This window comes from Gracilinanus agilis, chromosome 3, assembly GCF_016433145.1.
Source record: "Gracilinanus agilis isolate LMUSP501 chromosome 3, AgileGrace, whole genome shotgun sequence".
Classification (NCBI taxonomy): Eukaryota; Metazoa; Chordata; class Mammalia; order Didelphimorphia; family Didelphidae; genus Gracilinanus; species Gracilinanus agilis.
The window spans coordinates 268,290,122-268,314,829 of record NC_058132.1 but is presented as its reverse complement, the minus strand read 5'-3'; the positions used below and the strand labels follow the sequence as shown (position 1 = coordinate 268,314,829).

Below are 24,708 nucleotides of genomic sequence, written 5' to 3'. Positions count from 1 at the left end.
AATAATAATAATAATAATAATAATAATAATAATAATATTCATAGAATCCTTTACAGGGAAATGTGTTTTCTAAAAATTTCAGATTGACATTTCAGTAATTCCACCTAGGTGGACTTCCAAACAGCCAATTCATTGTGACCCCAAAGGCTCTGCCTGACAGTCCAGTAAATTGGTAAAGTCTCAACAAATTATTGCTGTTTAAATGTGGCCATCTATGTGAGAAGTTGTGCTAGCAAAGTCCAAAGGAAATTATGCTTGCATATTAACTTTGGATGTTATCCTGACTCATGATTAGAAAAAAATGAAAATGGAAGTTGAGAGTGGTGGGGGTGGGAGAATGATTTAGAGAGGGGGTGATTGTTTGGGGACTGAAAGTTCTCACGTGTACTGGACACTTTTACAGGAAAACCCAGTGGAGTTGTTATGGAAACCAATAGAGGACTTGCATCCATGTACCCAGTCTCAAAGCAAATAAGTCCATGTGCCCCATCAAACTCATTCTGGGATGAATGCCAGATGTGGGAATGTGGACAAACAGTGAGCAGACTTCCAACCTTAGAGTGGGGATAGGATGACACACCTTCTGAGGGAGCCAATCTGCTGGGTGAAATGCTTCGGTGATGTCTGAACTATAGTATATAATAAAAGATCAGCAGAGAAGGGGGAATATTTGAATTTATTGGGACAATGAAAAAAGGACCAAAGAAAAGTTCCATTGCTAATCTCTGATGAAAAGCACCAGGTGAGGGGCATTGTTCTAACTACACAGCGAAAAGTCTGAAAAAAAATTCCATTTAGATCCATGAATTAAGAGTGGACATCAAATTTTTTTTTACAACCTTTTGATTTCAAACTCAAGACTGATTGTCTTATAGTAAAAAAGTATGACATCTATTTTAACTGACTCCAGTAAATCCATGAGGACTGACAGGAATACTTATGTTGGGTGAGTAATTCTGACATTTTTGGATTTGTTCTGATTAGATGAGCACTCCTTAGGTGTTATATTAAATTCAGCTCTAAATATTGGCCTGTGTCTCTATTTAAACTTCTTAAGTTTAAAGCTTAGGCAGTGGAAACATCATTTATAATATGAAAGGAGAGAAAGAAATGCAAACTGTCTTACTAATAATATTTTCATTTAAGCCAAATTCCTGCACACTGATTTATCTAAGAAATTCGGGCAATATAAATCATGGAAACAATGTTAAGGTTTAAACCAACTCCCATAAGTGAAAAAATTCAAAGTCAAGCCTGAAGTGCACTCTAGAGAGTTCATCCTTCAACACAGGGTACAATTGGCTGAACCTGGGACATAATTAAAGGTGCCTCCCAGTGCCCCAGGGAGGTCTGTCTCTTTCCAGCAGCCTATTATGGAACAACCTCACCAGCTTTGTGATTGACTTTACATAAAATTTGCTTCAAAAATATCACATGTCATACAACTGTAGGGTAAGCATAAATCTGTGGAAACTGTCGGCATATTTAGCTTAGGTGTTATCCCCAAGTTCACAGAATGCTGCAGCTCATTAATCTTCATCAGGCTTAAGGCATTTGTGAAAGTACCAGTTGATCCACGATAGGTTGTGTGTAATTTCCTCCATCATACTTCAGTCATTCCAGTATTAAATGAAAAAAATCACTTACGCACCTTAGCAGAGGAGGACTCCTGGAGTACTGATTCCTCCAGGAAAACAGGAGAGAGAGAGAGAGAGAGAGAGAGAGAGAGAGAGAGAGAGAGAGAGAGAGAGAGAGAGAGAGAGAGAGAGAGAGAGAGAATGAAAAATGATGAAGACAAAGAGAGCTATAAGAAGGAGAGGCTTATCCTTTGACTACTTCCCTGCCAAGCCTTTTACTCTGTATTTTCTAAAGGCTGGCCATGCTGTGTAATTTATGAAGCTTTGAGGAGAGGTTTGCCTTTCTTCCTTCCTGTACTGTGGGCTAAAGAGAAGCAGGAAAGGGGAAATGTAAAATGTCCAGAAATGTCCAGAAAGCAAACAAAGAAATCGAGCAAAGCAAGCAGTGATTCTTAAATATGTAATCATTTATTTATTTCATTTATTTACTTAAAGTTTTGTTGCTGTTTATTTTATTTATTTAAATTTTTTTGCTTTTGTGACTATGTACTAATCATTTTTTAAATTTGCCACCCCTCTCCCATCTTCCCTTATTTTCCCCATCCTTCTCTTATAACAAAGAAAAGTTTTTAAGCAAAACCAACCAACATAATTGATTGTGTATGCAACATTTCACATCCATAGACTTCTACCTCTCTAATGAAAGAAAGGAGCTCTATTTCTCTGTTTTTCTCCAGTGCTAAGATTAGTCATACTTATATCACACTTCGTTTTATCTTATTGCTTTTTTGGTTAAATTAATGTAATCATTGTGTACATTGTTCTGTTTACTTCACTCTTCATCAGTTCATATAAGTTTTCCCATGGTTCTCTGAATTCCTCCTATTCCATCATTTCTTAGGGCACACAATGTTCCTTTAGATTCTTATACTATAATTTGTTTAGCTCTTCTCCACTTGATGGTTACCCACTTTTTTTCTAATTCTTTGCTACCCACCCTCAACCCCCAAAGAAAGGGAGAGACAGAGAGAGATAGAAAGCATGACACTTTTAGAAAGACTAGATAAAAGCAATGGACAGATTCATGCTCTGCAGGAGATGGAATGGATTATTGGTGTTCTAGGTCAATCTTTGTTGCAGTAGCAGATGAAGTAGTCATTTATAGATTCTTTGGAAGCTCCTCCTTTTAAGGTATGACTTAGTAAAGAATTTTTTGAGAGAGAATTCTTAGACATTGAGATGGGTTGGCTATATAAAGGGAAAAGGCATATTTTTATTTCCTAGAAAGTTTTGTTGGATAGGTTTATTTTGGATAAGATGGTTTGTAGACTCATTCTTTTTCCCCCAGTATTTCTAATTTTTTTCTTCAGTTACATGTGAAAATAATTTTTGGCAATTGTTTTCTGACATTTTAGAATTAGATTTTCTCTTTCCCTCTTCTACCCCACTCTTTGAGAGAGTGAATAGTCTGACATAGGTTGTACCCATTCATGCTTTCAGGTAATAACAAATTTCCACATTGCCATATTGTGACAGAAGATGTGTATTACATATACAATAGAAATCCCATGGAAGAAATATAATGGAAGATGGCATCCTTTGATCTGCTTTCAGACTCCTCCTTCTTTGGCTGTGGATAAAATTTTTCATCATGAGTCCCTTGTCATTATCTTGGAAACTTGCTATGCTGATAATAATTTAGTCCATCACAGCTGATCGTCGTGTATTTCTGCTACTATAAATATTATTCTCCTGGTTCTGCTTGCTTCACTTTGTATCAGTTTAAATGTTGCATCTAAATCTTACTAGGTTTTTCTGAACTCATCCTGTTCATTGTTTCTTATGGCTCAATAGTATTCATTATGACCAGAAATTCATTTTTGAAAGTCAGACTAGATGATTGAGAATATTTGTCAACCTTTTAATAATAATTACAATAATAATGCTTTTTCAATACTTTAAATATCTGTGATCTGATAAATGTGGGTGATCCTTACCTCCACAGATCTACTATGATTTAATAATTATGGTCTTCAGGAGTTACTGTGGTCACTTTGGCAATGAGCCTTTTTGAAACTTAGGAGAGTCCTCAAATGACAAACATTTGGAAAACTAGCTGGTACAGTGGACAGAGCACAGTTCATGAAGTCATGAAGATCTGAGTTAAAATCCAACCTTAGATACTTACTACCAATGTGGCCAAGAACAAGGCACTTAACTGCTATTTACCTCAATTTCCTCCTTTCTAAAATCAGGATAAAAATAGCACTTACCTCTCAGGGTAGTTGTGAGGACCAAATGAGATAATATTTGTAAGTGCTTACCACAGTAATTGCATAAGCACTATATAAATGTTAGGTATTATAATGAGCATGAGGATGAGGATATAATACTCCTCACTCTCCCAATATGGTAGTGTTAAGGAATCAATTCTCTGACTCACACCTCAAGCTTCCATCCAATATAAAAAATTTTTTCTATCTTGCTTGACCAATCAAGATATACATAAATCCAAAGACAAAATCATTTAGACAGGAGGCAACATAAAATGACAAAGAAGAGGAGAAATAGGAAAACATTCTCTGAACCCATACAATAAAGAGTTACTTCCAGGGGAATTATATACTAATCTATACAAATCCTATTTTTAATTCCACTAGTTCTCCAGAATAGCAGAAAAAGGATTCAGTCACTGCAGAAGTCATGGCCACAGTGGTAATCATTTAGAGTGCAATGTCATTTGCCCTGGGCATTTCTTTTTGGGAAGTCTCCCCGCAGTGTACTGAAGAATAGCCAAATCCTTTCACCTTGGCTCAAGGGGTTTTGGTCCAGGACTCTGATGTTTCAGGATATCATAGAATTCCATATGGGCTCTCTAATCCCAGTTCCATCTACTCCTGTGTTCATTTGATTCTTATCTTCTGTTCATATCATCTTCTTTACAAACATCCTGCTTCATGGCACACTTTCCACCAAATCAGAGTCCTTGCAGAGTGACATCACTAAACTTGGCTTGTCCAAAGCCCTCTTGGAAATTTAGTCCTGAAAACTTTTCCTGTTAAGCAATACTCCCTTGCTGAAGTGAGATCCCCACTAAATGGAAGAGAGAATACTCATTTATTAAGCATTTACTAAGTGCCAGGCACTCTACAAATATTATCTCATTTGACCATCACAACAACCCTTTGCAGTAGGCACTAAAAGATATATAAAGGCTAAAAGTTTCTTGACAGATCCATACACTAAGCCTTTTCAATTGATATTTGAATAATGAAGAGCTGATATTTGTGTAACACTGAGATTTTGCAAATGTTTATATGGATTATCTCATTTGATATTAGAATTGTCTTTAGATATCATCAGATATCTAGATTTGATATTAGAATCTTACAAGATAATTAATGCAAGTGTTATTATTCCCATTTTATAAGTGAGGAAACTGAGACTGAGAATATTCAAATGCCTTATCTGGGGTTATATTGCTAATAAGTGGCAAAACCAAGGCTTGATCCCAGGTCCTCTGAAACTAAAGCCCACCTTATTCCACTATACCATAGTGATTTTTTTAGATTTTTTTAACGGTCTATTTTTAAAAAAAAAGTCAGTTCAAGAAAGCAATCCTTGGGAATGAGAAAATTCTGAATTTTACAAAAAGGAGCAGATGGAAGGAATATATACATTTATATAGTTTCGAAAAGAAGTACTGTGAGAAAATTATGTTTTGCCCCTCAGGAAAGGAAAAGAATAACCCCCCTGACCAGGTGGTGCTTGAATACTGGAGGACACTGTTCTGATATGCTAGTACAATCTATAAAATGATGTCTTGCTCTACTTAGGGATAACTAATTAACCAATTGCTAGTCTATTATATTACCTGGCCAGGGAAACCCAACCAGAGATATGATTCCACTACATCCCCTGAAGGAAAAGCTGAAGGCACAGGAGAGGAGGAATTTCTGAAAGTCTAAAAAGGGGGCTCTTGGGAAAGGACTTCTTAGAAGGATTTGAGTCTAGGAACAAAAAGTAAAAAAAAAATTCCCTTGAAGCTATGTTAGCCAGGCCAATTTTTGACTAAACATTAAAGATGGGATCAGAAATCTGTAAAAGGAGGAAATTTCCTCCTTTCTAGAATTTTGTGTGTTGGTTTTCCTTTAGCTTAATTATTGAATAAAAAAAAATTTTTTTTAAATTCCCAAACCTTGTGTTGAATGAACTGAGGAAAGAGAATTTTCCAAACTTCAGTCAGGATAGAAAGGGAGTACTCATCATGACTAGGCATGATAGTGGCAGTTGGCTAAAAGAATTCCAAATAATTGAAGAGCTGGAGCAGAAAAGGAATGGGCATCCAGGGTGAGGTCAGCAATGGCTATGGGTCTTCTCTCTTTCCTTTCTGATATGAGTCTTTACAGAGGACAATAGTAGGTCCCAAAGTTTCTTATTTAGTAAATAGTGGGGTACTTATATTTTTACTTTTTTCCCTATTTGAGTAATTGGGAAAAATAGTGTCTAAGATTATGCATGGTGATGAATGAGACTATAGAAGAAGGGCCTATAAAGAGAGGTCAATCAATGGTAACCTGTGGAGGAGAGAAGGGTTTAGAAGGGATTTTTTCCTTTAATTTTTCACTGAGAAGATGGCAGCAAAAGATTGGGAGGCTGTTCAGAAACTCACTCTGGCTTAATCTGAAAAACAAGATCAATAAGAAATGGTGGGGAAGAAACAAATACAACCCTCCACCCATTTTCACACACACACATACACACACACACATCTTATAAAGTCGGAGGTCTATGGCCTCAGATGCTTATTAGCTCTATGACCCTGAACAAGTCACTTAACTTTTATCTGCCTCAGTTTCCTCAACTTTAAAGTAAAGATGACAATAATAGCACTTACCTCCCAGGGTTGTTGGGAGTATCGCATGAGATAATATTTGTAAAATGCTTAGCACAGTGCTTAGAACATAGTTGGTGTTTAATCAGTGCTTATTCCCTTCTCTATAGATGAGGGGTCCATCCCTTTATATGAGGGGATCTTGGGCATTTCCCCCTAAGTTTTCTGAATGGGGGCTGTGAACCAAGGGAAAGAGAAAATCTCACAAGGTCTGCTAGAGGCTTTGGTGCCAAGTCAGATATAGACCTCCTTTCTCGTCCAAGACAATTCTCCACAGAAGGCAAGGGCAGAAACTAAATATTGGGAAATTTGCTTGTGGAGAGCATTATTTGATTTACACTTCAGTTATAAATAGGACAGGGAGAATAGTTCCCCTTATGTTGAGAAAAAGATATAAAATCAACTGTATTATTCAGAACCTGACTCTCCCAACCGTGTACTAGCCTGTCTTCTTCCTTTTCTTCCTTCTTTCTTTTCTTTCAACCTCTTTTTATCTTGTTATTGCCTTTCTGGATTTCTCTTCAAAGAAAGAGCAGACCAAGGCTGGGGAAGTCCAGCAGTCAGCTTTGCTCCCTGCAGGCGGCTATGGAATTATTGAGTCACATGAGGTTTGTGTCTGTTTAGGTGTAAATAGTGGGAGAAAAAAAAAACAAAACAGGTAACATCTGTGATGAGTCTGAACTTAAACTGTGACTTACAGGAAGCATGGGGAAAGCTTAACTCAAGAGGCAGGAATAACAAACACCATGTGCAATAAGTTATTAGAAGGCAAGGTGGGGGGCAGCTATGTAGCACATGGAATGGATCATCAAGCCTGCAGATGGGGCATCCTAGGTTCAAATCTGGCCTCAGATATTGCCCAGATGTTTGATCCTAGACTTAACTTCAAGTGTTTAGTCCTTGCCACACTTCTAAGAACTGATACTAAGACAAAAGATAAGGGTTTAAAAGAAGAAGGTAAGATGGACAGGTGGACTAGAAAGAAAGTTTGGTTTGGGCTCTAGCTGAGGTGAAAGCAGATAGGGAGGGTGGAGAGACTTGAAGGCTGTGGTCTGAAGTCAATATTTGATCTGGAAGGAGCTCTTGAAGTACTGGGCTATGTAGTAAAATCAAGGATATTAAAGTATAATCTGAAAAATGTTACAGTTAGAAATATTATAACAATACTCCTTATTTCTAGACTTGAATTATTTCCTGTTCGGACATTTGGTTCTTGAGCAAATTCTGTGATCTCTCTCTGCCTCTCTATCTCTCTTTTATACACACACACACACACACACACACACACACACACAGACACACACACACACACACACACACACACACACACCCTTCCCTCTCTATCTAGACCTTTTGATCTCTATTAGAAAGATGCTCCTAGGTCAATAGGTTTGCTCCTTTTTATTTTTCTGCTCCTTATCTGGCCTTTGCATTTTTTTTAATTTTCTCCATTCTTTAACCCTTCTCTCTCTCTCTCTCTCTCTCTCTCTCTCTCTCTCTCTCTCTCTCTCTCTTTGTTCTTTTATGGTTCCAATTGTTTAAGATAAATAGACTTATGAGGAAGGGCTTTGTTTCTCCTCATTATTCTTTTATCTTTCAAGAACTATATAACTTATTATTAATTGCTCAATTAGCACTCATTAAGCACCTATGATGTGCCAGGTATTTTGATGAGCACTGAGGACACAAAGGGTAAAACAGAAATAATAGGGCTTACCTTCAAGGAGCTTATTGTCTAGTCAGAAAAGACAAGTATATATAAAATGTATACTAGGAGATTGTGCGGGAAGGCACTACTAGTTTGGGGAGGGTCAGGAAAGGCCTCATGAAGCATCTTTTCTTGCCCTTCCAATCCAGTTTTCTCTCTTAACTGTAGGACTTTTCTTATCCATTTGTTTCAGCTTAGTTATGTGCTTTCATGGTCCTTTCCTGCCATAGCATTTTGTGGCCTACAATTAGTCACAGGATAAGGAATGCGAGTTTCTTCAATCATGGCATTTATTAACAAAGTAAATTTTAAAAAATCTTTTCTTTTTGACTTGTTTCCACATCAGTTAATATTTCTGGTATTGGGAGGTCATACCCAAGGAATCCTATCAAATCTTCTGATCCCAAAGCAAGGTTTGTGACCCACTTGAGAGATAAGAACATGCATATAAACTATGTTGAAAAATCAATATGATCTTACTTTATGACATGTTTCAATTTAAATGTTACTCTTTCTCTTTCATATGGGATTTATTCCCTGATTTTCTCTACATTAACTTTCTCTTTTTCTTTTTTCAGAAATAGGTTTGTCCACATTAAAAACCCTCACCTGGATTCTATGGATGAAGACATCCTTTACCATTTGGATTTAGGAACAAAGACACATAACCTTCCAGCCATGTTTGGTGATGTAAAGGTAAATAAAGACATCTACAACAGTGGGAAATATTGACTTTCTCCATCTGCTGCTTCTCTCTTTAATTATGTTACCTTAGTTTCAAATTTAGTTCTAAAGTTAGCCAAAGGAGGTGAAGTCAATCTCACTTTCTGAAGCTATTCCAAATTTATCCAATAATAGAGCAATTCCTCTCTATCTCCAATGAGACATGAAGACTACGATGTTAATTTGAATAGAAGTATACTTGCACTGGTCATTCTTTTCCTGGGAATAGAAAAAAATGGTACTGATAACTTGCTCAGAGTTTGGTAATTGACCAAAGTATTGAGGACTGACCCAGAGGATCATTATTTTGAAGGCTAAATTTATAGGTGACTCAATTTCCCTAAACCTCAAGTCATTAAACCTGATACTATCTAACTAGCAGAGAGAAAAAACTATTTCTTTTAAAAAATGTATACAATGACTTAGATGACAGTAGTAAGATGTGTTGCTTTTCCAAGAAATTTGCCATTAGGCAATGCAGAGAACCATTTTGTGTGTGTGTATGTGTGTTACAAATCTAAGCAATTGTCCTGGACCTGTGCTTTGGGTAGAGAGAAAGTTAAGAAAGTAGTGTTAGGAGAGGATGGCTGAAGTTATGCAGTCACTCAGGGAAGTAACAGGAGGGGAGGAGGAGAAAGTAGGATAACCACCTTTTGTTGAAACAAAAACTCATGTTCTCAATCACCATCAGTCCTGAACCCTCCCATCCTCCTTCCATCATCACCAAGGCAACATGGGACAGACTGGGGCTAGCTCACTGCCATCTGTGTCCTTCCCTTCTGCCCCTCCTCCCAAAGCTGTGTGTTGCCCTTTTGTGATATTTGTAACATTGACTGTTTTCTTTACCCCTTTCCCCACCTATTGTCCTTGATGATGCTCCAACTCAGTTCGTTCAGTCAAGGCTGCCTCTGACTCTTCACACTAGATTTTCCTTGAATGAAAATGTGCGTGGAGCCTGATACTGTTATTTTCCCTAAGCCCCACACCCCTCTAAGGATGGCCCCAGTATAGAAGAATCATAAGCAGGAACATAAATTAAGCAACCAATTAAATGAATGGAGAATGCCTTACCTTTGGGAAGTGCTCCATAGTTTTCAAAGTCTCATCTCTATTATTTCTTTTTCTCTTCATGATAGTCTTGTGAGAAGAGAAAGTATCCTGTCTCTTCTACAGAGGAGGGAACTGAGGCTCACAAAGGTTATTCAACATCAGTCCAAGATGACAGGGCTAGTAAAAGACAGATCCAGAACCAGAATGCCCACCTCTGACCATACCCCAGTGTAGAGTTAAATGACAGCACCCTGACTCTCATCCTGCTAAACCATATAGTCTGTGAACAGGATTATTACTGTATATTGAGGGTTTATGTATTTGGCTTTTATTAGGTGGTGTTTTTTTTTTTTGCTTTTAAACAAAACTTCCTTTATCTTCTGTCTTAGAATCAATATTGTGTATTGGTTCTAAGACATAAGAGCAATAAAGGCTAGGCAATGGGGGTTAAGTAAATTGCTCAGGAATTCATACTGTTAGGAAGTTGCTGAGGCCATATTTGAACCCAGGACCTCCCATCTCTAAGCCTGGCTGTGAATCCACTGAGCCATTTAGCTATTCTCTATGTATTTGATGAATCAACTCTGAATGGTGATTTGGTTTCATAGTTAAAAATAGCTCAGATTCTTATTCTGGGGCGTGGCATAGTGGAAAGATGCTTAGATTTGGCCTCAGAGAATCCGAATCTGAATACTTGCTTTCTGGACCCCACTTTGGCTTCTTTACCCATAAGACAAAACAATGATTTCTAAGGCTAGTTCCAATTTGGAATAAACAATCCGATACCCAAGAAAGATATTTCTTGTACGCCATTTGTCTCACTGATAATAATCCTATTTCAGAGCTCTTGAAGATTTACAAAGAATTTGCCTCCCAACCACCTTGTGGAGTAGGTAGTATAAGTATTATGATGATGCCAATTTTGCACAAAAAAAGGAAACAGCCTCTGAAAGGTTATTTGCCTTGCATGTGGTTTTACAGATAGGAAGGACCCGAAACGGGACTGGAAAACCTGACAGTTTCCTGATTCTTTAGTTAATCTTTCTGCTGTCCTATGCTGTCATTCACTGTAGGACTGTAGCTAAGCCCCAGAAGCCGTGTCATCAGCATTTCTCTTAGGGGAAAGAATCAAAGAGTTTGATTTCAGCATCCCTTCTATTCACCCTGCTATAGGAAGGAGGCTTTAGGAGACAGCTAGGTGGCACATCGAGGAGTCAGGAACACCCAAACTTACATCCAGCCTCATACTCTTGTTAGCTGTATGACCATCAAAAACTACATAACATCCCTCAACTTTGACTTCCTTATTTGTAAAAATAAGAATAATAATTTGAACCTATCTTTACCCATCAGGGTTGTAGTGAGGAAAAAATGAGATCATATTTGTAAAGCATTTTGTAAACTTTCAAATGGGACAGCTGGGTTTTACAGTGGATGGAGTGCTGGCCCTGGAGTCAGGAAGACTCCTTTTCCCAAGTTCAAGTCTGGCCTCAGACACTAGCTGTGTGACCCTGAGCAAGTCATTTAATCCTGTTTGCCTTAGTTTCCTTATCTATAAAAAGAGCTGGAGTAGGAAATGGCAAACCACTCCAGTATCTTTGTCAAGAAAACCCCAAATCGGGACACAAAGAATTGAACACAACTGAAATGACTCAACAACAAAAACCTTAAAATGTTATATAAATGACAACTATTATTATTATTATTATTATTATTATTATTATTATTATTATTACTACTACTACTACTACTACAAATGCTACAGAACCTATTTCTTCCAATTATCAAAGCTTGAATACTTGCTTAACTACCAGGCTCTTTATGTGGACTTTCCATTGCCTAAGAGAATTTTTAGCTATTCTGTGTATTCAAAGAACCTTTGGTTGAGATCTCTATATTAATAAATGTAAGAAGGAAACTTGGAGTACTAGAATTAGGAAGGCCTGGATTCAAGTCCCACCTCTGACAACTACCATATGACTTTGGGTAAGTCACTGAAATTTTCAGCAGCTGAGGAAACTCAGAGTAAAAGTTGCAAAGGAGGAATTGTTCTCCATGGGTATAGATTGTATACTCGGGATTGTGAGAAGTCTATCCATGGCTTGATAAATGTAACACTGCATGCTAGCTATGTTTATATCACTCATGGTCTTCACTTTGCTTGGCACGATGTAGTAATAAAAAACTTTTAAAAGTTCTTCAGGAAAAGTCATCAGGAAAAGACAGAACAAGCAGAGAAACTGTACCTATATTTGCAAAGGAAAGGGGGACATGACATAATATGACATCAAGAAAAAAGACCAGAGATAAGTGAATGGGTAGATTCTTTTGATGCTTTAGCCTTGAGTCTGAAAGTTGAGAAATTTATTAAGTCCATGTTGGACTTACATCAAGTGGCAGTACAGAAAACTGATCCAATCTCCATTACTTTTTGTGGTCTCTGATAGATGACAAAATGACCATCATCAAATGTCTAGTAGATCATGTCATTAGCATAAAGCCCCTGGGATTGCCATCTTTTAAGACTAGAGAATACATGTTTGACAAACACACCCTAGGAGAAAGCTGCAGAATCCCATACTGGATCCCTAAAGCATTGGATCCTTGAACAAAGATTGCGGACAATCAGTGAACAACATTCCTGCAGCTCTTCCTTCTCAATACTAAAAGTAAATTATTTGTCATTTCAAAAATTCCTCACCTGCAGTTCCCAGATCTCTGTTACTATAAATCACAGGTCTTGTCAAAAAGTATTAAATCAGGGGGCAGCTGGGTGGCTCAGTGGATTGAGAGCCAGGCCTAGAGACAGGAGGTCCTGGGTTCAAAAACTTCCCAGCTGTGTGACCCTGGGCAAGTCACTTGACCCCCATTGCCTAGCCCTTACCACTCTTCTGCCTTGGAGCCAATACACAGTATTGACTCCAAGACGGAAGGTAAGGGTTTAAAAAAATTAAAAAATTAAAAAAGTATTAAATCAAATTGTTATATTTTGGGAGGGAAGCAAGGGGAATGGGATTTTCAAAATAAAACTACCATTTGACCTCTACTTTTAGGAGCAGAAGGTATTGGCAAATGGAAAGAGAAGAATGAAAGGAGGGTCTTTTTAGCATTAACTAGAACCTATAGGGAGAGTCATAACTAGAGCAGAGTGACCAGGTCTTTGTCCCAAGAAGCCAAATTTAGAGTGTTGACATTCTTCAGCAGTATGGATGCAAACAAATTTAACACCTAGTTAGCAAGAACAAGAAAGTTAACATTGGAAAGTACCAGATGATAAGCTGGGAACTTGGAGGATTTCTTCTCCCATCTGCACCTACTTCCCTCTGTACCCTACCCATCTGGCAAACTACCTAAAATCAATCTCATACCTATATTACAGGGTTTCTAGCATTCTCTTTTTCATAGGTATGTCATGTTCCTTCTCCCTTTGTGCCACCCTAGCTATGGTTATGATTGGAAGAATCATTCGAAGCCCAATTTATATTTAGCAACACTTTCCCCCCTTCTTCCTCCTTCCTTATTTCTGTTTTGGCATTTATACGGTCAATTCATTGCTTGACTTTAAACTTAGTAACAGCAGGCCAACCTGAGACAGGGAGATTTTCTGGAAAATGTGGAGGATGTTGAATATTAGTGCCTAAAAATATTTCAGAACTATAAAAATTCTCATAGGTACACAAAAAACTTCTGGAGATATCTTCGTCAGTATAAATATAATCAGTGCTGTTGTGCAATAAGAAGCAGAGATTTGAGTTCAAATCTTGATTTTACCACTTAATGCCTGGGTGATCTTAGATAAATGATGTTACCTCTAAAGGCCTAATCTCCTCATGCATAAAATGAAAGGTTTGGAGCATATAATTTCTAAGGTCCATTTAAACTCTAAAAGTGTTATGATCTATATAATACCATGACGGGAGCCCAGCTGGTTTGGGGCCTAGGATGTTGCTACTAATAGTTCTTTCCTTCAATGTGCACAATTACTAACTCTTTAAGCAGAAATCATTACTTTGGGCTGTGGGCAAAGATGTATTGTTCTCCTGTTGACCTATAATCTGCGATCCCCAAAAAGCAAAGCAGAACCCACAAATGATATATTTCTAGTTGTCAAGAAGTGAAGCAGCTTCAAAACCAAAGAGGACATTAAGAATTGAGATGGCATACTCGAGAGCAGAAGACTATTGAAGTGAGGAAAAACCCTTAGATAATAAGTCTCCTGAATTCAACTTCTTTCCCAGCATTGCAGGTGCTGCCAACCCATGATCTGGGGATTAAAGGTATCTTTAGTTCAGCTGATCACCATACCCATGAGTTCTTGAAACTAGTTTCACTGAAAAATCTTCTCTCGATATCCATCTACACATATGTATAAAGCATCTGCTATTTGCAAAGTATTCTTTTAGACATCACAAATTTTGGATTTGGGGCTAACGTCAATTTTGCTAATTTTTTAAATTGGCAAATTTAATTTGTTAAATTTAAAATGTTAATTTGTTAAATTTTGTTAAAATATAATGAATGTTTTTTGAGAAGTATAGATAGGGTTGTTTTTTTGTTTATGTATCCATAGGGTCTATCATAGCAGGCATTTTGTACATAGTTGGTACTTAATCAATGTTTGTTGATATAGCAGAATACAATAGGTTCTACCAATACACATGAAAAAAGAAACTTAGCTGAGTTGATGGTCTTTGTTGTAAATAGCAAAAGTTATGTCAGATAAGTTACACATGCTAATCAAAGAACAGATTTTCAAAATATCAAATCAATATTGGTCTTATCAGCTCCATATGTATACAAATTGTCATTCTGGCTAAAAAGATTAACTTCAAAATCAAAGGAAAACTCTTTGAGTAACTATGAATGCATAGAAAGTTTTCTTTTAAAATACTCAGAAGACCAGTGCCAAAAGCATAATTTTATAATCTTCTCAACTGTCTTCACAGATATATTAGGTGAAAAGATGAGATTCTGATTAATATGCTACTTTGAGATTGATGTATCTGTGGTCTTGTCCTTCAAATGATGAAGCTTGCAATTTATCAATGTTTTCCCATCTTGTGCTACTCTTGTCCCTCTTCTCCAATAAATTCTTCCCAGGGAATCCACCCAACATGGTAGATTTGGGGCATGGAGAAGTTCCTCTAGATCTCTTGACACCACCTGGATGCCAGTGGAGGACATAGTTGATCTCTTGTACTTGCCCAGTGATCAGTCTATCTTTCTTGCTGGTCAAATACCTCTCAGATGACTAATTATTAGAGTTTTGCTTCACAAAACCACAAGAAACAGTGGAGCAAAAAAAAAAAATGAAGCTTGGCGAGAGACTCATGTAAGTCAAATTGTCCCAAGGACATTTGAACATAAAACTGGAAGGAGATTAATATATGAATGAAGAAGCTCCATGTGCTCATTCACACAAGTTAGAATGATGTGATAAGGTCCACCAGACCTGCAAAATAGGAAACTTGTATAGCTTACAGTAAAAGATAAAGAAACTTTAAAAGTAACTGTCCTTGTTCCCTCCATACATTGCTTTGACTTTTGTGAATACTCCCCGCTACTCTCTTTCTGGAGTGAACAAGGTCAAATGAAAAAACTCATTAAATCTTTGATTGATTAATGACCATCAAGGTCAATATTGGCGGTCTTCAGCTATGTTCAACTTCCCGATTAAGCAGTCAATTGAAAATCAAATCTATAGTTGAAATGCTAGTGCCTCTGATTTAGGACTTTGGTCTTGAGAACTGTCAGTTACTAAGTCTCATCCAGGCCTTTTCTGTCTGACCATATCATCTTTATGGCTCCAGCAATATCCAGTAATGTCTGTTGATTGCAGCAATAGCTACAGTTCAAAGGAGAAATCAAACCACAAGCTATTCTAACATCTGTTTTGGCTTTATGATCAATATAAGTAATAGTAATTTATATTCACTGGTATCAGACAATGAGGTTATTTAGAAACTATTGAACTTGGCAAAAAATAACCTACATACACTTAGATCTCAAGCCAATGCTTTGCTTTTCATACTAATAGAGGAGGAAATTAAATGGATAATCTACAGATAACTCAAAACTTCAACTTAGCTCATGGTTTCTCCTCCTTTTGTACCAAGCCTTTAAAATGGAATTGAGTTCCAGCTGGTTAACTACCCGTCCCCTAAAATGACTCTAAGGTAACCAGCAAAGAAGAATGATAATAATAATAACAGCAACAAATGGGAGCACATCAAGTAACGAGACTATCATATAACTTAAAGAAATCGTGTTAAAACCTCCCAACAAATAGGCAGGTAGGAACTGCAGACTCTTCCTGAGTTCAATCTAGCTTCAAACACTACTTACTAATTGTGTGACCCTGGGCAAGTCACTTAACCCTATTTGCCTCAGTTCTTCAACTGTAAAATGAACTGGGGAAGGAAATAACAAATGGTGGGGCATCTAGGTGGCTCACTGAATTGATAGCCAGGTCTAGAGGCAGGAGGTCCTGGGTTCAAATCTGATCTCAAATATTTCCTAGTGGAGTGACCCTGGGGAAGTCATTTAACCCCCATTGCCCAGACCTTACTGCTCTTCTGCCTTGGAACCAATACAAAGCATTGATTCTGAGATGGAAGATAAGAGTTTTAAAAAAAAGGCCTCCAACACAAACAAAAATTTGAGTGCCCACAATGTGTGTTACTGTCCTAGGTACTAGAAATACAAAAAGGAAAATGAACAATTGTCCCTACCCACAAGGGGTATATTGCATTACATTCCATATGACCCCATAAAGGTTATATTACATTTGACTAGGGGATACAAGTAAACAAATAAGTAAATGAAAGACCATTTGAGGCAAAGAGCAAGAACCACTAAGTGGATTGGGAAAGGCTTCCTTTAGGAAAAGAATTCTTAATATTTTATGTCATAGAGACTCTTCGGCAGTTGGTGAAATCTAGGGTCCCCTCATAATAATATTTTAAAACATAAAATAAAATATTGGACCACAAAGGAAATAAATTATACTAAAATCATTTATCCAGTTTTTTAAATAAAATCCACAGTAAGTCCTGCTTTAGAAGAAGTACATGAGCTAAGCTTTAAACAAAGATAAAGACTCTAAGAAACTGAGGAAAGGATTATGTAGATTTCAGGGATAAGGGAAAGGTACAGAAATTAGAGGCTGATTGCCAAATTCAAGGCCAAACAATCCAGTTTGATTGGTACATAGACTACATGAAGGTGAATAATAGAAAAGAAGTCAGGAAAGGTAGGCTAAAGATAAATTATGAAGTTCTTTATTAATGTTTAGGGGAAGCTAGGTGGCACAATGGATAGGACAGTTGGTTTAGAGTTGGGAGGATTTGGATCCAAATCTGGCTTCTGACATTTCCTAGCTATGTGTCCCTGGGCACATCATTTGACTCTGATTGCCTAGCCCTTGATACTCTTCTGTCTTAGAATCAATACTAAAACAGAAGGTAAGGATTTTTTTAAAAGAAAGAAAAAAAAGTCAATGTTGAAAAGTTTATATCTTATGCTAGTGAAGAGAGGAACTACTGAACATTCTTAAATTGGAGAGTGACATGGTTAGATCTGTGTTTTATGAAGATGATTTCACAACTCTGTGGAGTTGATAGGAGGATGCAGAAAAAGGAATCAGAAACCAATTAGGAGGCAATTTTGATAGCCTAGATGGGAAGCAATGAGAAAATTACCAAATATGGCAGTATGTCATTGGAGAGAAGGGGATGGTGCCAATAGTGATGTCCTTAACAAAAACAAAATCTATATGTAAAGAGGAGGAGTGTGTTTGAGAAGAAGAGAATTAATTCCCATTTGAACCTGTTGCATTTGAGCTACTTAGAGGATATCTATATGGGGATATCTAGCAGACAGTAAGTATTGAAGGATAGTAGTTCAGGAGATTAGGATTGGATATACACATTTGGGATTCATATGTGGAGATGTTTCTTGAACCCATGGGAGTTACTTAGATCATCAAAGTAGAGAGCATTGAAAAAGAAAAAAGAAGAGAGTCTAGGACATAGCCTTCAGTGGCAGTCATGGTTAAGAGTTAGCAATCAGATGGGGCAGTGAAAGAGACTGAGAAAGAAGGGTGAAACAGGTAGAAGAACCAGGAGAGAATAGTGACAGAAAAGCCAAAGGAAGTGAGATTCTCCAAAAAGTAGTGATGGTCCACAGTGTTAAGAGATATAGAGTGATTACAAAGGCTGAGGACTGAAAAAAAGATCATTAGATTAACAATCAAGAGATTATTAGTAACTAGGGTAGAGCACTATTTTAGTTGAATGGTGGTAAAGTCTAAAAATTAGGAAGGGAGGGGGATATGAGGACATGAAAGCAATTGGCATAGATTATTTTTTCCAGGAATTTGGCAATGAAATGTAAGAGATATAGGAACTTAGTGTGAAGAAAGGGTAGTCAAGTGGAAGGTATTTATTTTGTTTTTGATATTTTATGAAGTATACGAAAGACTTACCCATGTGTATAGATAGCAGCAAAGTAGAAAAAGAATATATTGAAGATGAACAAAAGTGAGGAGAGCAGGCTTCCAAAGAAATAAGGAGGGGATGAGGTCAAGGGTATAAGTAGAGGGGTCAGTTTTGGCAGAGGAGTGTCACCTCTTCATCAGAGACTGCAAAAAAGGAGAGAATGAAAGATGATGTGGATGAGAATAGGAAACTCATGATGGATGCCCTCTATTTACTATGTGCCAGGTACTCTGCTAAGGGTTAGGAATATCAAGAAAGGCAAAAACATAGCCCCTCCCCTCAAGGAACTCACATTCTAGTGGGAAAGATGACAAAGGGGGAAAAGGCATACATGAGCAGCAAGGTGGCTCAATGGATAGAGAGCCAGACTTAGAGATGGGAAGTCCTAGGTCCAAATTTGGACTCAGACACTGCCTCACTGTGTGACCCTGGGTAAGTCAAGCCCTTACTGCTCTTCTGCCTTGGAACCAATACTTGGTATTGATTCTAAGACAAAAGATAAGGGTTTTTAAAAAAGGGTTGCATACATGATATGTATACAGTGTAAATGGAAGGATACATGAGGAAAAAAGATAACATTTGGAAGGGCCATTGAGGTGAGTGAAAGTCACCACATGACTTTTATCTAAACCAACTTTAATATTTTCTAGTCTTGAATAACATTTTCTCCTCATCAGAATATGATATTCAAGAACTGCTGTTGTCATCCTATCTCTTTACTTCTTAATTGAACTAGGTGAGTTTTTGTGCTTGATTCCAGCTGTAAAGTCTAGATGAACTTTTCTGAGGTTGACTCCTGATCCATGGTCCCTAGAGATGGGTCCTCCAAATAGGAGCTTGAAGCTAATAATCAAATTTCCTGCCTGTTATTTCTTCAATATAATATCTCAGTTACTTTCCTTAGACTCTGTAGAACACGTTCCTTTGACATCACATTATATTCTGTTATCGTTCCTTGACTCCTCAATGCTTATCTTACTTCTGATCCAAAGCCCTGATGGCCCTGCTCACCACACCAAATAACTTGCCATTAACTTATGCACAATTTATCATTTGTTAATTCCCTTTACAGATAAGTCTGTTCACACTCTGGACTCCCATGGTTTAGTGAGGTCTTCACACCTAGTAGATATGCTCTGTTTTTTAAAAAATATTAATAGGACATGTAGGTGGCTCAGTGGATCGAGAGCCAGGCTGGGAGATGAAAGCTCCTGGGTTCAAATCTGACTTCAGATACTTCCTAGCTATATAACTTTGGGCAAATCACTTAACACCACTTGCCTATTCCTTATTGCTTTTCTGGCCTGGAACCAATATTTAGTATCCATTCTAAGGCACAAGGTAAGAGTTAAAAAAATATTGAGAACAAATTTTTATTCATAGTTTTGCTAGTAAAATAGTTCCAAAGTTTTGCTGAATTAAAGAACATATAAGTTTTTAATATATGTTCACTGATGTTAGTGTGATTCAGTTTTTCAATTTCATTTATTATTTAACACAAGGAATGTGCAATAGTGAATACCTGAAATGGGTTGAAATGGTATTGACCAAGTACCATGCCTGGAAAAAAATAATCTATTGTATCCATACTGCAGTTAACAATCTCAACAAAAGGCTAAGTTTAATAATAGCCTGTCAGGTTTAATGTAAATGTAAACATTAGAACACACTCAGGTGGGATGTATTGTAACTTCCTTTTTTGATTTTGTGGTTTTATCTTTGCTGACCAAGTCACTTAAACTTGTCACGCTGGAATTATCTTATGTTTTGTTCTATACTTAATTCTAGGTTAATGTTGGATGCTGGTCAGATACTATTCATCTAAATCCAATGATAGTAGTAGTAGTAATAACAATATAGCACCCAGGGAACTCTCCAACATAAAGACTGGGTCCCTTTGAGGATGACTATCTCAAGTCCGAGACACTTGATGGACATACCCCTAAAATTACACATCATGTGCCCTCACCAGTATGTTTGTCTTCTAAAAGTTAGCCAGAGGATACAATTAGCTCAAAGCAAAGTAATTTACTGAGACAGCAAGTAAAACAACAACAAAACGTCTCCCTCAAAAATCTGGAGTGTACTCTTCCACAAACACACTCAGCATCAGCAGAGAGAATGGATGTACGAAATGGTCACAAGAGGAGAGGAGCATTGTAGGGGGTGTATATGGCCACGTTACTTGTTGGAAGGGGCACTCATGTTGGAAACATATACAGTCAACAAAGATGAAAGAGTGGGTAACTCATGCCTCCAAAGCTACAAGATCCCGATGTCTTCATGTTACTCCTGCTAACTTGGGTTTAATAGAATCTGCTGGACATTGCCAGACACTACTTGGTTGAATGCTGTCAGAGGCTGCTCCAAAGCTGCTGCTTGACTGAAGAGTCCATTGCTTTCAGAGTATGATTCAGTTGAAATCCTCCGCTAAGGAACTATATGTTTCTTTAGAATGAGCAGAATCTCTTATCTGGTTTCATGGTCCAAGTTGTGGTTGTTGTTTGTCCTTCATTTGTTTAAAAACCTTTGCCTTCCATCCTAGAATAAATGCTATGTATCATTTCCAAGGCAGAAGATTGGTAATGGTTAGGCAATTGGGGTTAAGTGACTTGCCCAGGGTCACAAAGCTAGGAAGTGTCTGAGGATAGATTTGGTCCTTCATTTTTCAAGACCAAGGACATCAACTGGGTGATGTCTTAACTTGCGCGTGAATTGGATTCAAGTGAGGCAGAGTTATACAAAGTTTTCAGTCTCACTCTCTCTTCCAGAGTCACTGAAAGTTCAGTGGCAGGACACTGGTGATGGGCCAGGATGCAGTGGATGACCTGGCTTCTTTTATACAGTGCCTGCTTAAACCACTTCATGGCCATTGGAAGAAATTATTCTCATCCGCCTTTTCCAAAAGGGGAAGGGTTCACAAGTCAGCCCTAATTCACCAATGGTTTTGAGACCTGGGTGGTTACACTTAACCTGATATAGCCCATATAGCCCAGATGGACACCAAAGGTGTCCTCACACCAAAGATCCCGGTTCTCCTTGAACACTCATACACCCCCGTGGTCCAAGTAGGATGCTGTGCAAGAACCACAAGTACTGTCTTCTTCTGATGAGCAGGAGGCATCAGGAAATCCCTTCTCTCTAGGGGATCTAGTTCCTGGAACTCTCATACTCAGGAACTTCTGAACTTGGAATTAACCATAAGGCAATTCTCAAAGGTGGTGCTATTCTGAAAAAAAAATTCTTTCTCTGATAGAAGATAAGATCCCAGGATCCCACTGTCTAAGGAGATCAAAATATCCCTTTTCTATATAGAAAGTTGGCACTTGGGAAGCAATCTTTGAATTCCTTTTTCAGACTATAGGAAAGCACATGTTTCTAGTGGCCAGGTGCTGATACAAGTTGTCAATGATACTTCTGGTTAGGAGAGGGTAGGAATCCCTACCCCATCCCCTTGCTATACTCTGGAATAGAAGGAAGGAAAGAGATGGAAAACAGGGGACAGCTGGGTAGTTCAGTGGATTGAGAGCCAGGTCTAGAGATGGGAGGTCCTAGGTTCAAATCTGACCTCAGATACTTCCCAGCTGGTGTGACCCTGGGCAAGTCACTTAACCCCCATTGCCTAGTCCTTACCACTCTTCTGCCTTAAAACCAATACTCAGTATTGATTCTAAGACAGAAGGTAATGGTTTCTTTTAAAAAAGATAAAGAACAACTAATTCTTCAAGAGCTGAGTTCTAGCAGAGTGGGCCAAAGCAGGTCCTAACTTGTCTTTATAATCCATAAATCATCTAGTTGACCATTCACCATCCAATCAGTAGTAGTTCCCTATGTCTTGTTAGTTGCTTTTATCCAATGGCCAACATCTATAATCTCATTAGATTTATGGAAGAACAACTTCATTTTGACTAGCAATAGTCTACTCTACCCCAGTGATGGGCAAACTTTTTAAAGAGGGGGCCAAAGGAAAGGAAATGCTCATCTGTCAGTCTGTTTCTAAGGCAACTCTTTCAAAGTTTCATTGTATTGTATTCTACTCATTGTAATCATCAGCCTAGGAATAATGTCTCACTGAGGGATAGAACATTTCAGGGGGCTGCATCTGGCCTGCAGGGCTGTAATTTGCCCATCACTGGTCTACACTCTACCATACTGTAGGAAATTCCTTTCATTTGATCAAGTCTTTTTTGATTCACTTCCATAATAAGTAACTAGGTAGCACCATGGCTAGAGCAGTCAGCCTGGACTTGAAAGGATGTGGTTCAAATCTGGCCTCAGATGCTTCTTAGCTGTGTGACCTTGGGCAAGTCACTTAACCCAACTGCCTAGCCCTTGCTGCAATTCTGTCTTAGAATGACAGAAGGTAAGGGTTTAAAAATAATGATAATAGACATTTACATTCATAGCACTTTATGTTGATAATCTCATTGGTAATTTCAAACACTGAGGAAGTAAGTACTTTCAGGATGGATATTTCCATTTACAAATGAGGAAACACAAGCACAGAGAAATTAAATGGCATGCTCATAGGCACACTGCTCCTAAGCGTCAAATGTAGGATCTGAATGCACAACTCTCCTGACTCCAAGTCAAGCATCCATTCTACTCGGTCACACTGTTGCTCTCTGTCTGATTCTAGCTGCAGTACAGCCACACACTACCACAAAGCACATTTGAGGAGCCAAATGAGACATTTTAGAAGGAAATTGAGGCTTGGTACTTCCTCAATGACTACAACTGCTCTTGGATGGTTTCTTTCTAGTTTGTCTGTGTTGGAGGGAGCCCCAACAGAATGAAAGCTTTTGCGCTGTTTATCCACAAAGAACTTGACCTTGAAGGAAGTGAGGAGGATATACGAGACATTTGTGCTGGGTCAGACAGGTACTGCATGTATAAAACGGGTCCAGTGCTCTCCATCAGTGTAAGTACTAAATTATTGTGTCTATATACTTCATGGGAGCTATTGAAATTATTAGAGTGGGACAGAATGAATGGATGCATAAATGAATAAAAAACACTCCTTAAGTTATGGATTATGTGCCTGTGCATAAATGGTATAAGTGCAGTGCTAAGCCCTGATGATGCAAATAGAAAAATTAAAATGGTAGCTGCTTGTAAAGGAGCCCATGCTCTAAGTGGGAGAGACAACATATTTAGGAAGATTGAGCTGCAGGGTGGTTGTTAAAACATAGAGGTAAATACGTTGTATGTACTGTATTTTCTCATTTTATCCTCTTAATCATTCTGTGAGGTTGAGGAAACTGAGGCAGTCGCTGGTTAAGTGACTTGTCAGAGCTCACACAGCTAGTAGGTGTCTGAAGCCAGGTTTGAACTCAGGTCTTCCTGACACTAGTACTCTATTCACTATCATTTATCTGCCTTAAATGGAGCAGGGATTCTGGGTTCCTACCTACAAGGAATGGGTAAGCAGAGTAGGGGGTCAATTTTCAGTCAGGAGTGGGGAATGCTTAAAGATGGGCATGCTTTTGTATTTATTCTTCACATTCTGGACACTTCCTCCAAGGGTTCATCAACTTACTGATCACCAAGAAAAGGTAACACATTCAGAGCATCATCTGTTGAATTAATGTTTCTAAAGAGTCTAAGAACTGTGGGATTCTTAGCCCCCTCTGCCCCCTTATCACTATGGAATCAGAGGGGGGAACAATACAGGAGTCAGTGCCATATTGTATTTATATGTATTATATGGGATAAGAAGGGGGCAGCTGGGTAGCTCAGTAGATTGAGAGTCAGGCCTAGAGACGGGAGGTCCTAGGTTCAAATCCGGCCTCAGACACTTCCCAGCTATGTGACCCTGGGCAAGTCACTTGACCCCCATTGCCCACCCTTACCACTCTTCCACCGGTGAGCCAATACACAGAAGCTAAGGGTTTAACAAAAAAAGGTGTGGAGGGCTGTGTTCTAACCTAGTAGAGGAGTGACCCAACCCTGTGTGACCACCGAGCTCTTCAGGGATGTCTGACCTTCCAATTTATTCCCACACTGCTGCCAGCTACAAATTCATTATAAGAAAGAAAGGGCAGGACATGTTGTTCAGTATTGCTTTGGGGCAGTTTACGTGTTATTACTTGAACTTTTCACATTAGAAATAGCAAAAAGAACAGCCACTTTCTTTTTCTCTGATAATTCATGAACTGTCCCTGTTATACACACATCCCCTTTCAGCAGCTCTCTCTCTCTCTCTCTCTCTCTCTCTCTCTCTCTCTCTCTCTCTCTCTCTCTCTCTCTCTCTCTCTC

At 38.2% G+C, this 24,708-nt stretch overlaps 1 protein-coding gene across 1 annotated transcript in view; it reads left to right on the top strand.

Moving 5' to 3' along the window:
• Nucleotides 1–884: 884 nt before the first annotated feature.
• The window catches only part of UPP2 (uridine phosphorylase 2), a 50,973-nt gene continuing 27,149 nt past the window's right edge, over nt 885–24,708 (top strand). The window contains exons 1-3 of the mRNA XM_044669114.1: nt 885–946; nt 8,758–8,875; nt 23,213–23,371. Of these exons, the coding sequence (XP_044525049.1) occupies nt 885–946; nt 8,758–8,875; nt 23,213–23,371 (339 nt within the window). The remainder of the gene's footprint in view (nt 947–8,757; nt 8,876–23,212; nt 23,372–24,708) is intronic.